This window comes from Apis cerana, linkage group LG1, assembly GCF_029169275.1.
Source record: "Apis cerana isolate GH-2021 linkage group LG1, AcerK_1.0, whole genome shotgun sequence".
NCBI lineage: Eukaryota > Metazoa > Arthropoda > Insecta > Hymenoptera > Apidae > Apis > Apis cerana.
In genome coordinates this window covers 1,936,961-1,951,284 of record NC_083852.1, presented here as the reverse complement: position 1 = coordinate 1,951,284, position 14,324 = coordinate 1,936,961, and the positions used below count along the sequence as shown (strand labels likewise).

Below are 14,324 nucleotides of genomic sequence, written 5' to 3'. Positions count from 1 at the left end.
AAATTGCTAACTACATATAAAAAGAAAATTTTTTATATAAAAGTAATTTTACATAATTGAATGATTAACTTTAAAAAATATAATTAAAAAACATGTAATTGTTCTTAATTATTATTTTTATTTTTCTATTTCATTAATAATTCTTTTTACGGTGCTAAAAAAACAAAATTTAATTTAAAATAATAATAAATTACAAACTGATAACATGAAAAAATAATCTATTAAAACAAGTATTTTTGTTATTTATATTAACATTCATAATTTGATTTCAAAACAATTTTTATATATTTAACATTGTTTGTAATAATATAATAAAAGTATTTCTTTTGTTTTATCTTTTAAAAGTATAGAAATATTAAAAAAAAAGTAAATATTGAAAAAATAAAACATGTTTTAACGCCCTCTTATAATCGATTCTATTCTATCCTAGTAGAGCATTCTAAAAGTTAATTTCACTGTGTACTGTGTATACTCTTTTTGACAACATGGTTGTCCAGAAACATCACTATAATATTACAATAAAAGAATTTTCGAGTCAAAAATAAACCAAAATTGTGTTGAACATGTTTGTTAAATATTGCAAATCGAAAAAAGGATAGTTTTAGTCAATATAGATTTCATGTTAAAGTGCTGTAAATCTAATAGATACATATTCATGTTAAAATTGCGTCGCAAATAATGTTATCGATTAATTTTTTAACTTCTGAGTCAATAAACAAAAGATTAAATAATATTAATAGAAAAGCAAGTTATACAGAATTATTAATGAAGTTTTCATTTCTTATTGTGATTTTTATTGTAACAACTTATCTCTTATCATCGGTTAGTGGAAGCGAGTCATTGGGAAATCCGTATAAAATATTAGGTGTTCACAAACGTGCAACTTTACAAGAAATTAGAAAAGCATACAAAAATCTTGTCAAAGAATGGTGAATATTATATTGCATTTTATTCTATTATTATTTTATAAATTAATTCTAGTTTAATTTTTTTATATTTTGCAAATAAATATACTGAAAATATATATTATAAAAAAAAGGAAATTCTATACATTTATTTAAAATGACATATTTTATTCATATTGTATTAAAATATACAATTATTATATGTATTAAAATATGCATAAATTATTTAAATATATTCAAGGATTATATATATTATATACATTATATTTATTTATTTAAATAATTTAAAATGATCATTTAATTCTACTTATATTATACTTATATTATACTTATATTATACTTATATTATATTATATTATTTATAATATGAAAAGAATTTTCATATTTCTTATGAATATATATAATAATGCAAGGAGTTATATGTACAAAGAAAGTTATAAAGCGTTGCAAAGTTTTTTTTTTTAGGATTATTATAAATATTTTTTTCTTTAATTTTTTACTTATATTGAGTAGAAAGAAATATTTCAAATGAATGTTATTAAATATTATTTATAATTTGATATTATTTAGTTATTTTATAAAAAAAATTATTTTGTATTATATTATATTAATATAATACAATATATATAGTAATTTAAAAAAAAACAGCTAATAATATATGACTTATTTTATGTATATTTTATGTATATTTATATTAAAAGTATAATTATTTGAATTTATATATTTAAAGATAATTTTTTCTTAATGTTCATATTCTTTAGGCATCCAGATAAAACTGATCATCCAGGTGCAGAAAATAAATTTGTAGAAATTACAAAAGCTTATGAGGTAAAATAATATTGATAAATAATATAATATAAGTTCTTTTTTATCAAAAATCTTTTATATTTTTTGTTCCTAGATTTTAACAGATCCAGAAAGAAGAAAAAAATTTGATAATCATGGAATTACAGAAGAAAATATTTCTAGACAACGAAGAGATAATAGTCACTTTAATAACGTTTTTGATCCATTGGAAGAATTATTTGCCAGAAATTTCAAATTTCATTATCAAAATCGAGATATTTCTCTTTTTTATAAGATGAGCATCACATATCGGTTTGTTTCACTTAAAAATTTAAAAAAGCCTATTAAAGACTTGAAATTAATAGTAAACATATATAATTATTTTAAATGTGAATGTACTATTTTCTGCAGGTCATTTGAAAATGTAATAGTACCAAAAACTTTTCGTACACCTTATCTGATATTATTTTATTCAGATTGGTGTTTTGCATGTTTGCAAATAGAACCAACATGGCGACGCTTGATTGATGAATTAGAACCATTGGGTCTTGGTTTAGCAACTGCACATGCTGAAAAAGAATCAGCTTTAGCAAGGAAATTGGGAATTCATTCATTACCATGTCTTGTTGTTATAATAGATGGTCGTACAAGTGTATATAAAGAATCTCTTTTTAGCATTCAGAAAATTGTTGGTACGTATTTTTATTATTAATATTTTAATATAATTATATTTAGTATTAATATTGTGTCAGTCATATTTATATTTAATAATATAAAAAATGAATTCATTTTCTTTACAGACTTCTTACGAAGCAAATTTCCATATAAATTAATATCTAATATAAATAAAAATAATATAGACAGTTTTCTCTCAGGATGGATAGATAATCGAATTCGAGCTTTAATATTTGATAAGAAAGAATCTGTAAGATTACGATATTTATTTGTTGCATTTTATTATAGAGATCGTGTTGCATTTGGTTTTGTTCAGGTAACATTCATTTTTACTTTTAATATGATTATTGAATTATTTTTATTTTTTAATTAATTTAATTATAATTTTTCTTTTATAGATGGAAAAACCAGAAACTGAACTTATTGTGACGAAATATAAAATTTCTATTGATTTAGACACTTTATTGTTATTTAATGAAAATTCTGAAAAACCTATGGCATCCGTTAGTATGAAAGATATATCTAGTGACACAATGCACAATGTTATTTCAAATAATAAATTTCTTGCTTTACCAAGACTTTCAAATCAAGCGATGTTAGACTCTCTTTGTCCGCCCGAATGGTTAAGACCTCAAAAACGTTTATGCGCAGTTTTAATATCACAACAAAATAGTCACTTTCATGATTTGGCTAGACACAAATTTAGACAAGCCGCTTTAGAGTCATCTTATAGGTAAAAATATTTCAAGTAATTAATTATCATTGATATTTAATCAAATTTAAAATATTAAATTCTTATATAAATATATATAAAAAAATTAATTGATTTTTTGTATAATATGTAATTTTTTTTAAATTATACAATATAATGATATATAATTAATATTAATTATCAGTTTAAGATCAGATAAAAGTTATAGATATTAAAATTATTCAGATTTTTTTTTAAACATTCTTCTTTGCCATATTAGTTTTTTTAATTCTAATCTTAATCTTTTCTTAATTCTCATAAAAGAAAAAAGATTTTTAAATTAAATTTATTTGTTTAAGTTTATTTTAATATCTGCAATTAATAAATGAGAATAAATAAAGAGAATGTTAAAAATAAAATTTAGTTTATAAACATTATCATTATAATTTTAAAATTTTGCTGTTTTTGTAATATTTTATAATATTTGTAATAGTTTATAATATTTAATTTACAGTACTGAAAGAGTCCGATATACGTACGTATTTAAAGATACGCAACCAGAATTTGTATCAGCATTATCAACAGGAGAAGGTAGTCCTCTAGAACCTTTATTACATATTGTTATTATTTGGAGAAGGGATGCAAATCATTTGAAATATGAATGGTTACCTACTGGTTGGATTGAAGCTGCTCAAGATGAAAGTCAATGGAACGAAACACGTCGAAACTTAGAACAAACTATACAAAGATTATTGCGTGCATCTGAAGCTTTACCATATGCCGCAGTTGTAGGAGAATTAGCAGATGAACATGCACAGGTACATATCTTGATTTTTAAAAAAAAATTAGTTAATTACATTACCTTATATTATACATAATTAAAACTTTTATTTTATATAGGGTACTGTAGACAAACTTATTGGAAAAGCGTTATTAGCTGTAGATTATATTTCAGATAGTCTTACTAAAGAGCAAATATTGCCTTTAGTATCAGTAATTGCTACTTTAATGTTAATTGGTGCTGCAGGATATGGAATGTCATATCTAGCGTAAGTAACATTATTTTTAAAAATAATTATAATTTTTAAAAAAATAATATTTTATTTAATTTAGAAAATTTGAACATTCAATTTTTTATATTTTATCATTATTTTATGTATAATTTATATTTTTAATTTTGAATTTAATTTGAATTATTTGAAATAATTTCGTAAATAAAATTTACAAAAAAAACTTAATTATATTAGTTTTTAAAATTATGTCATTGCAGAAAGTTAGAAGAAGCAAGTATTCAAGCTGAACGTGCTCAATGTAAGAATAACAGTAAACCAACTCCGACACAACCACAATTACGATTACATGAATTGCGGGCAGAGAAATATAATGGTTTAGTTCGGTTATTAAAACCAGGTTGTAGAACTATTATATTATTAGTCGATGATCAAAGTAGACTAAAATTATTACCAGCTTTTCATAAAGCTGTGTGGCCTTATAGGTAAATTTATATTTTTATTTTTATATGTCATTTTAATATGTCATAAATAAAGATTCTAATTTAAAAATAAATATATACAGGAAGAATAAAACTCTTATGTTTGGACATTTGTCTCTTGAAAGAGGATTAGAATGGTATAAAAAATTATTATCTCTTACTTTACCAGAACAAAAGGAACTAAATATAAATGCCAAGAACTGTATTGGCACTGTATTATCTTTAAATGGACATCGTAAATATTTTTGTATGTATCATGCCAAACATCCAGAATGTATAAAAGGCAAAGGTTCTAAGGTATATATCAAAATATTAATAAAATATAAATTAAAAAAATTTTATTAAATATTAGAAATAATCAACACGCACAAATACTTTTATCATATTTTTTTACATTTTTACAGAGAATAGAACGAATGACAAAGCAGTTAACTCGAAAAACAGATGATGCGGAAGCGGGTGCATTTATAGGTTTTGATAGTTCTAATGAATCTGATGTTTCTGAAGAAGAGGTTTGATTTTTATATGATTATTGAAATAATAATTTTTTAATGATAGTGATATGATTTATAATACAATTATATAAGAAATATTTCAAATTAAAATGATTATTCGAATTATTTTTATTACAGAATGGAAATAATATTTTATGCCAGGATAATCTTCTAGATGGTTTACCAATGTGGCTGGATAGGTTATTTGAAGGTTTAACACATCGTTACTATATAAATTATTGGCCCGAGTTCACTGCCAAATAATTGAGAATTGGTATACATTCTGGTAATGTGTATACTTTTCGCAATAGAAAAAGGGATCCAACTAGTCAACAATATCACATATTTAAAAATTCTATACAATTTAAAAAATCATTCTTTAATTTATAAAAATTAGTTTATTTATATCTACGTGAGATATTATTTATTAACTCACGCGCGATTTTCCTTATATATAAAATTTAGATATTCTAATTATACCTAAAAAATGGATTCTGTAAATTGTTATTATAGTTGATAAATATCTTTCATACAAGATGTTAAGAAACATAAGAAAGAGCAAACTCAAAAATTAATATACAAAAATCAATTATAGCTTATTTTAAATTTATAAGCAATTAAATAATTTTAATTAATTGGTAATATTACTATACCTAACCGGATCTATAAAGATATTAAAGAGAATGTATTATATTATTTTAGATGCACAAAATAAAACATAAAAAATTCTTTTTATAAGAATATACGTATCTTAACATAGTTTAATGTACTATTTAATTAAAATTTCTATAGCATTTAAAATGATATGAAATGCAAAAATACATTTTTTTTAAGTTCTTTATTAAGACCCGATTAGACAATCGTAACATTATATAATAAAATATTATAGACTGATCAATTCAAGTGTTTCACTCTTTTACTATATCATCTCATCTAATGCAAAATTAAATTATTTATAAAAATATAACATAAAAAGCTTTAATCAATATTTTTGCATTTACAAATTTTTTTTTTTGTTTTCTTGTCTAGAATCGATCTTCCAAAAATATTTCACATGTTTCTTAACATATAAATATAAAATTATATTATTTGCATTAATTTTTATGAATGATAAAAATATTTTTTAAATAATTCTAGTCAATGCCAAGACATAACAGTATTTATATTATATGTCTACATATTAGGCATTGTATATTTATAAATTTATAATATATTAATAATTTTCATTTTTTCTTTTAACATAATTTATATGGTATTGTTATTTTTTACCATTACAATTATTATTACTTTCTATACATATACGAGATTTGATGAAAAATCTGTGTAAATTTTTAATTACAAAAGTTATTTTAATTGATTTAAAATAAAAATTTTCATAATTATTATAACATTATTTCTATCATTTTTATTGTTAAAATTATTGATTAATTTTTAATATATAATAAAATATTATTAAATTTACTTTCAAATTTTTTTTTTGATGCTTTAATCAATATTTTTATATTTTTAATGATTATTTTTAGTGTTTTTCATCTATTAATTACAATTTTTATAATATCTTTTTTTCAATTGAAAAATCAAATGTCATTACAATATTATATATATTATTTATTATATTACAAAGTTTAGAATATTACTAATATTTTGATACAAATTTAATCATTTTTAAAATAGTATATAATTTTTCTGCAGATATTATTTATGATAAAATTTTAAAATATATTCTTATATATGTTTATAATCAAATTATTTTTTTTATCAAATTTTTTTGTTTATATAATGTTAATATTTAAGAATATATTTTTGTTTTTTTTTCTTTCTATTTAAATAGATACTTAAATAATAAATTAAATTTGTATATTCTTGTATTTTTGTTTGCCTATAAATATTTTGGCAACAAAAATATTTAGATATTTATCTATTTGTTAATACAAATTTTGATGAAAAATCTATGATAATAATAATGATAATTAATTACGTGCTTTATACAGCGCATATGCAAATAAATAATAATAAATAATTTATAGTTAATGGAAAGAGAATAATTAATATTCTCATATAGAACAATATTATTAAATAATATAAAAATTAGTCCCTCTTTTTCAGCTACATTTAAAAATATGAATATATAAATAATCAATATCTTTAGATCATATTTTGAATAATTATTATTATTATTATTATTCATATAATACGATTGTATTCTGTCAATCCATTTGAATGTTGTCATCACATAAGTAATATCATTTTTATATTGAAAAAATTTAAGAAAGAAGTATATTTTTCAATTTTTTATATATTATATATGAATCTTTCTTTATACTTTTATTTAAAAATTATTTTTTTTTATTTTAAATTTCTTTTTAACGTTTTTATTAAAGTTTTGATTTTAAGAATATATATAATCTTTTGGAAAAATTTTTAAATATTATTTTGTTATGTTATTCTGTTATTTTTTTAATAATTGCAAAAAAGATTTTTCTACAAAATTTTTTTATATTTATATCATAAAATTTACGGTTTAATTTTTTAATTTTTATTTTTTAAAATGTTGAAGTATTGATTATAACATATTAATATATTAATTTAAGTGAATTATAAAAAAATAATTATTTTATTTACGCAATTGTTTTTTTCTAAAAAAATTAATGAAAATAATGTGATAATGCAGATTTTTATTATATAATTATAATAATTAAACAATAATTAAATGTAATTATAATTTAAATTTTAATATTGTAAATAGTAGATATTTTTACATTTTCTTTTTATAAATTAAATTAAATAATTATTAGTTTAAATTCATAATATTCCTTATATCAATTCATATTATCAGTAAACAAATATTAATATTTAAAAATTAATTATTAAGATTGTTTAAATTATGTAATTTTATATTTTAATATTAAATTGTTATTGTTATATATTATATATTGATTGTTGACAAGTTGATATATATTATTATAAAAATAATCTAAAATATTTATTAAGAAAACCCAAGTTTATTGATTTTTTATTAATTTATCAGAATAGTAATTAATCGCTGTAAAATTTTACAGTCATTTTTTTGTTTCTTCTTCTTTCTTTCTCTTCTTTTTCTTCAAACCATAGTTTTTATAATTGAATAATGCCATTGAAATGACATAACTTATGAGATGACTTGAATGCAAAAGGAACAGTTTATATTAAGTATACATTGATCATATTTCAGAAATTATCCTGGGAATTTTTAAATGCATGGGAGGAAATTATATATAAAAAATTGTTTATATTGTGTATACATTCTATAAAAATATTTAAAATATTCTGAATAAAGATATATGAATAAATATGTATATTGTATTAATTTGTAAAGTTACAATCAATTTGTTTTAATTATTAATACACATTTTTACATATATATGTCATTTGTTATTATTTAAAATCCTATATAAATAATTTACATAATTTACATTACTTTTATATAATATAAATATTTTACAATAATAATTAATAATATTATTTAACTTTTATTAAAAATATTTCTTAAGATTTCTTATATTTAATAAGATTTTAAATAATTTGCGTCATATATTTTTATGTTACATCATACAAAATAATTTCAATTGAATAAATCATATATAATAAAAATATAATAACATGATTCTTTTCAATTTTAACATATATAAAAAGTATAACTATTTGAAAATTTATTGTATTCTTTTAAATTCTGGAAATATTTCATACATCAAAACTTCAAAGATATCCTATGAATAAAAAATATTAATTTAATATCTTATTATATAATTTTATATATTTATATAGAACATTATATATTGTAATTATATTATAAATATTATATAAATATTAATTTAATAAAGATAACTTACATAAAATAATTGTTTATTTAAATTCACATTTTGTAAAGAGTCAAAAATCTTAATTGCACCACGTTGTGCACTTTGTGATCCTACTAAATTTGTTAAAACATCGGGTATATTATTTAAAAATTGTCTTCGTGCTTCTCCTCGAGTCTTTAGTTTTTCTTCATCTGAACGAGAAATTGTCTCAGAAACTAAATGACCATTTGGCCACCATGATTTCGTAAACAATTGTATGTAGTAATGAAGCATTGGTTCTGAGAACACCCATGCAATAGTATCTCTGATTTGTCTGATGATTATATATTTAATGTTAAAAATGTTAAAAAAAATATTTTGAAACTTTATTTTAATATTTATATTATTTTGATGCATATTAAACATAACACATGTCTCACAAAACATGTTTTTTTTTCAATTATTATAATATTGATTGAAAAATATAATATGCATGATGTTCCAATAAATAAGAACATCATTTTTTGTATAATAATATATTTTAATAATTATTTTAATCAAAAAAAAAATCTTAATATTTAATAATAATATTTAATATTTAATAAGAATAATAATAATAAATATTTAATAAGAACTTAATAAAAATAAGAACAATAAGAATTTGCGAAATTTATTAGAACTATAAATGTAGAAAATATGCAATAATTCAATTATTTTTAATTTTGAGTTATGTATAAATTAACATAGCTTTGTGATACATTATATAGATTCAATGAATTAGATTTAAAAGTATAAACAAACCTGTTTATAGTTCGACCATAGGTAATTTGAACAAAAGTAATTAATGAACGTCTAAGCCATCGAAATACACCTCGAAGATCGAAAATTTCACCTAAAAGCGTATAAAGAGGTTCTGCTATTGCATCTCTATTAATATTCAAGCATCCATCTGTAGCTGATCGAGCACTATCGGTATCATCTAATAGTAATGAATAATCTTCTTCTTCTTCTTTATCACGAAGTTCATTATTGTTGTTTGATCTAAAATAAATTTTTTAAATAAAATAAAAAGTTAAATTTTTCAAATAAAAGTTTTTATAATAAATATATAATAATATAGTTAGTTACGTTTTAAATAATGTGGATAAAGAAAATCGTGATTTTTTGGGAGAAGGAGGATATTTCAAATGTTCCGAACTCGGACTAAGAAATGTATATAAAGCTTCACTTTGATTCAGTTTTTCATCTTCTAAAACAAACTAAAAATATTAATAATTAAATTTAAATTTAAGTATTATTTACTATATAAATGTAATGTTTTATAATATACATTTAAAATATACATTTAAATATTTTTGTATTTGTATCTTGGCTTTGTCTAAAGTATTTTTATCAGATTTTCCAAAAAATTTTAAAGGTTGTGATGGTAAATCTAAATTTTTCACATTAGAACATAGTTGACGAAGTTTTCTGTGAAGATCTTGAAAATCTTGTAACTTTCTTAATACAACCCAACCACTATATATACTTTCATTATTGTCTTCATCTTCTCTCATATGAACAACCAAAACAAATTGTGGGGACTCTCCATTATCTGGTATCTGTTTTAATAAGTTAAAATAACAATTATTTTTCATTAAAATTAAATAATATGAAATAAATTTTTTTAGTTAAATTCTTAATTAAACTTAATTAAACTAAAAACAATTTAAACTTTATTTACTTCCGCACTCTGTACTTCTGCTTTCCAATGACCTAAATGTTCTGCCCACATTTCTGTATGAGTTAAATGTGCTTCTAACTGTTTTTTTTCACTTTGTAACAATTCAACTTCTTTGGCCAAAAAATTTAAAACCTTGCTTTCTGGTTTTAATGAAGATTTTAATGCTTGTAAAGCTTGCATTTTATTATTTAATTTTTCTTTCAGTTGATCCAATTTACTACGAGCATAGTTTGAGTGTTCGCCAACAAGTAAAGACATATTTTCTGATAATGCTCCATTTCCGATACGTCGATCCTCTACTAAATCTAAATATATATATATATATATATATATATATATATATATATATATATAATCATAAAATATATTTATTATTACATATTAAATATAATTATATTTTTATACTAAATATAATTTGAAATATAAAATTTTATATTTAATTTTATAAAAAATTTTATTATATATATATATAATTATTTATAAATTTATTTTAAATATAAAAAATATAAAATTATATTGAATATAAAAATATAAATTTCTAAATATAAAATATTTACACTAACCATCTGTTCTTTCATTAAGAAGTGCTTCTTGCATATTTTTATATTGTTCACTAACTACAAATGAAGGATAATACTTTTCTTCTAGAGTTTTAACAACGTTATCTTGAACTTCATAAAATACATTTGGCCCTTTATCACCTAATAAGAAACTTTCCATTCTTTTACGAATAGTTCGATCAATTTTTATTTCAGCAGTTGGAGATGTAATGTAAGTGTAAAAAATTTCAGCTCCTAATTGATGCCAATTAGATTTATCTGCATTACGTAATTCTTGCACAGCTGCCCAATATCCAATCAAATCTTGACTGGCAACTTGTTCAAGGAATTGTGACAAGTATCGTCTACCTGTTACATTATCTAAAATATATTGTAATGGAAAGATTGTTTCTTCTGTAATCATTGCTGCATCAGTAACATCATTAGCCTATAAAATTATTTTTAAATATTTTTATTATATAAAAATTATTTTTAAAGTTATTATTATGTTTTAAATGAAAATGATTTTATAACCTGTACAGGATATCCATTCCATCCTAATGATTGCATGTGACATTCACATGTATTTTTAGCATATGTCAATTGACTGATGTACCTCTTTAGTTTTCGAGCTTGAATGGCATCAGATTTTCCAAATGCATTATTATCTGGATCTAAACCTTGGGCTCTTTTAATATTTTGTATTGTTGTAGCTTGCATAATTTCAGTAACAATATTATATCTAATATGTTTCAAAACTTCTAAATCTTTAGAGCTTTTAATCATACGAATAAAATCCTCAAATGATTCAGCATATTCATATGTTTTTCTATGCATTGCTTCTGCAAGCTGTTGTTGATCAATATATGATAAAATTTTCTGGTTAATATAATCTGGATTTGTTATTAAATCTATTGCAGGTTTTAAAACTAATAAAAGATATAAAGAATGAAATAAATATATGTTGTATATATTATAATTATATATATACATACTTACTTTTACATGCAAGAATTTCTCTTAATAAATATTTCATTGGTGCAAGAGAATAACAAGGTGGTAATAAAAGTAAAATATATAATTCACTAACTTTCTTCAAATAATCTAATTCTGCTGTAGGCGACATTAAATGTGTAGATAAAATAAATACTGGATCATCACCTTGTGCCCTATTTAAATACAATTAACAAAATAGAATTTTTTATATTATCTATATAATATATTACTTAAACAATTGATATTAAAAATTCATATATTACAAAATATATAATAATATTTAGTAAAAATTTCATTAGAAAATTAACTTTAAATAAAAAAAAAGTATAGTTAAACTTACGAAGCAGTTTGAGCAATTCTAATTTTCTCAAAATGAAATGTTATTTTATTCACTATACTACAAACAACTAATTTTGTGTGATCTACTTTTGATAAGCGATCATGAAGTGTTTGAATTGCTCCCCATATATCTTGTTTCATGTTGTTTATTATTTGTTCAGAATTAAAAGCTAATTCATCAAGCCAAAGACCAACGAAGTCTTGAAACACTAAATCTAACAAATTTTGCAAAGCTCCATCCACCATACGAGTAAAAACTAATGGATATTTAACATATTTCTTAGTATTTGTTGCTTTAATTACATATCCTTTCTGAAATAATATGTAAAATAATTGATGATTTTTTGTAATTATGCATAATATATGTAATATTTAATACATTAATATATTTTAAAAATATTTTTATAATTTTACTTATGTTTTAAAATTAAAATTTTAAATAATAATTAATTCAATAAAAAAATTTAATATATTATGATAATATTAATAATAATGATGAATAATATAAATATTATTTTTGTAAATTCAACAAAAAAATTAGTAAGCGAAAAATTACAACCAAATTTTTATTTTTTAAAAATATTTATATTTGTAAAATATTTTTTATACACAAGAGGATCTCTTTACACAATATATAAAATATATAAAAAAAAATATAAAAATTAGAATAATAAAATTGCTTTTTATAAAATTAATATTATAATAATCAGCAAAGAAAATAAAATCTGTTATAAGAGATATTAGACTAATTTTTTCATTTAATTACAATTTAAATGATAATCTTTAAAAAAATAAAATATAAATATTAAAAAATGTTATTCTAAATTAACATAAAATGAAAAGATTAAATAAAAATTTATAAATAAATAATATATTAATTTTTGTTAATATTTATTATCTTATCTATATGTATAATTATATCTTTATAAAAATCAAAACGAAGACATCTTAATTTTTTGATATATCGAATCTTTCTTTTAAATAAAAAATTGAAATTTAAATTTTACAAACAATATCAATGAACAATAAACAATACTGTATTAATAAATAATATTAAAATAATAATACAAACCATTAATAAATTATGAAAAGCATCCATTTCTGCAATTGTTTTCATAGCAGTAGCACCAGTTTGATGTTTTGGAGAAAGAGCAATATTTATGAGCATAACAATTAAACATCCCAAGAAAAAGCAAGATATAGTTAATATGCCAAATAGATAACACCATAATAAATTATTCCAATAAAAGAATCCGATTATAGGTAGAATATATAAAATACCAGACCACATCATATTGAATTTTGATTCTAGTTGCATAACAATGAACATTACATCTTCAATTTCATATTTGTACGACTACATCATGCAAACTATGATAAGATATATCGAAACGCAAAGGTGCGCATTGAGTCAATAATACCGCCATTGCGAATCCATAAACTATAACTAACGCTAGTTGGAAAAATTATATTCACAAAATTTTTTCAATTTTTAATTTTACAATTTGTACGCACAATGTATAATCATTTCAAATAAATATTCATTAATATTTACAATTTTATTATATAATAATATTTATTACTAATTTATCTCTAATTTAAATTTTTATTTATTGTATAGTAAATCTTTTTATAATATCTATATTGGTTCTTCCTTTATAATGTTCATATATTATTCTTACACATATTTTATCTTTAATAAAATTAAATAAATAATGTGCGATGCGGTTTTTTTTTAAAAAAAATATATTTATTTATGAATATTTATAATTTTAATAATCTTTTTTTATTACTTATCTATTAAATTTCATTTGTTTTTAATATGAAATTAAAAATATAAAAATGAAATACTATTTTTTAATTATA

At 20.0% G+C, this 14,324-nt stretch overlaps 2 protein-coding genes across 2 annotated transcripts; one reads left to right on the top strand and one right to left on the bottom strand.

Annotated features, from left to right (window-relative positions):
- Positions 1–678: 678 nt before the first annotated feature.
- On the top strand, positions 679–8,372 carry LOC107992859 (dnaJ homolog subfamily C member 16). Its single transcript, XM_017048973.3, has 12 exons — positions 679–929; positions 1,667–1,733; positions 1,807–2,003; positions 2,103–2,383; positions 2,492–2,682; positions 2,765–3,099; positions 3,572–3,875; positions 3,958–4,106; positions 4,328–4,552; positions 4,633–4,846; positions 4,954–5,061; positions 5,182–8,372. Exons 1-12 carry the CDS (start codon positions 679–681, stop codon positions 5,305–5,307), a joined length of 2,448 nt encoding a protein of 815 aa, XP_016904462.2. The 3' UTR covers positions 5,308–8,372.
- LOC107992860 (sorting nexin-25) lies at positions 8,363–13,902 on the bottom strand. The gene is made up of 11 exons (XM_017048974.3): positions 13,531–13,902; positions 12,460–12,770; positions 12,123–12,292; positions 11,658–12,052; positions 11,148–11,571; positions 10,585–10,889; positions 10,205–10,462; positions 9,990–10,120; positions 9,663–9,902; positions 8,913–9,195; positions 8,363–8,789 (listed from the first exon to the last, which is right to left on the bottom strand). Exons 1-11 carry the CDS (start codon positions 13,786–13,788, stop codon positions 8,733–8,735), a joined length of 2,832 nt encoding a protein of 943 aa, XP_016904463.1. The 5' UTR covers positions 13,789–13,902; the 3' UTR covers positions 8,363–8,732.
- Positions 13,903–14,324: the final 422 nt, after the last annotated feature.

What these genes read in the sequence shown, in the direction of transcription:
- LOC107992860 (XM_017048974.3), bottom strand. Translation starts at nt 13,788, where the DNA reads ATGTTCATTGTTATGCAACTAGAATCAAAATTCAATATGATGTGGTCT. An exon ending in CTTTTCATAATTTATTAATG is followed by an intron (nt 12,771 to 13,530) that starts GTTTGTATTATT and finishes ATATTATTTCAG; the next exon opens with AAAGGATATGTAATTAAAGC. An exon ending in AGAATTGCTCAAACTGCTTC is followed by an intron (nt 12,293 to 12,459) that starts GTAAGTTTAACT and finishes GTATTTAAATAG; the next exon opens with GGCACAAGGTGATGATCCAG.
- LOC107992859 (XM_017048973.3), top strand. Translation starts at nt 679, where the DNA reads ATGTTATCGATTAATTTTTTAACTTCTGAGTCAATAAACAAAAGATTA. An exon ending in AAGATGAGCATCACATATCG is followed by an intron (nt 2,004 to 2,102) that starts GTTTGTTTCACT and finishes TATTTTCTGCAG; the next exon opens with GTCATTTGAAAATGTAATAG. An exon ending in TAGCAGATGAACATGCACAG is followed by an intron (nt 3,876 to 3,957) that starts GTACATATCTTG and finishes TATTTTATATAG; the next exon opens with GGTACTGTAGACAAACTTAT.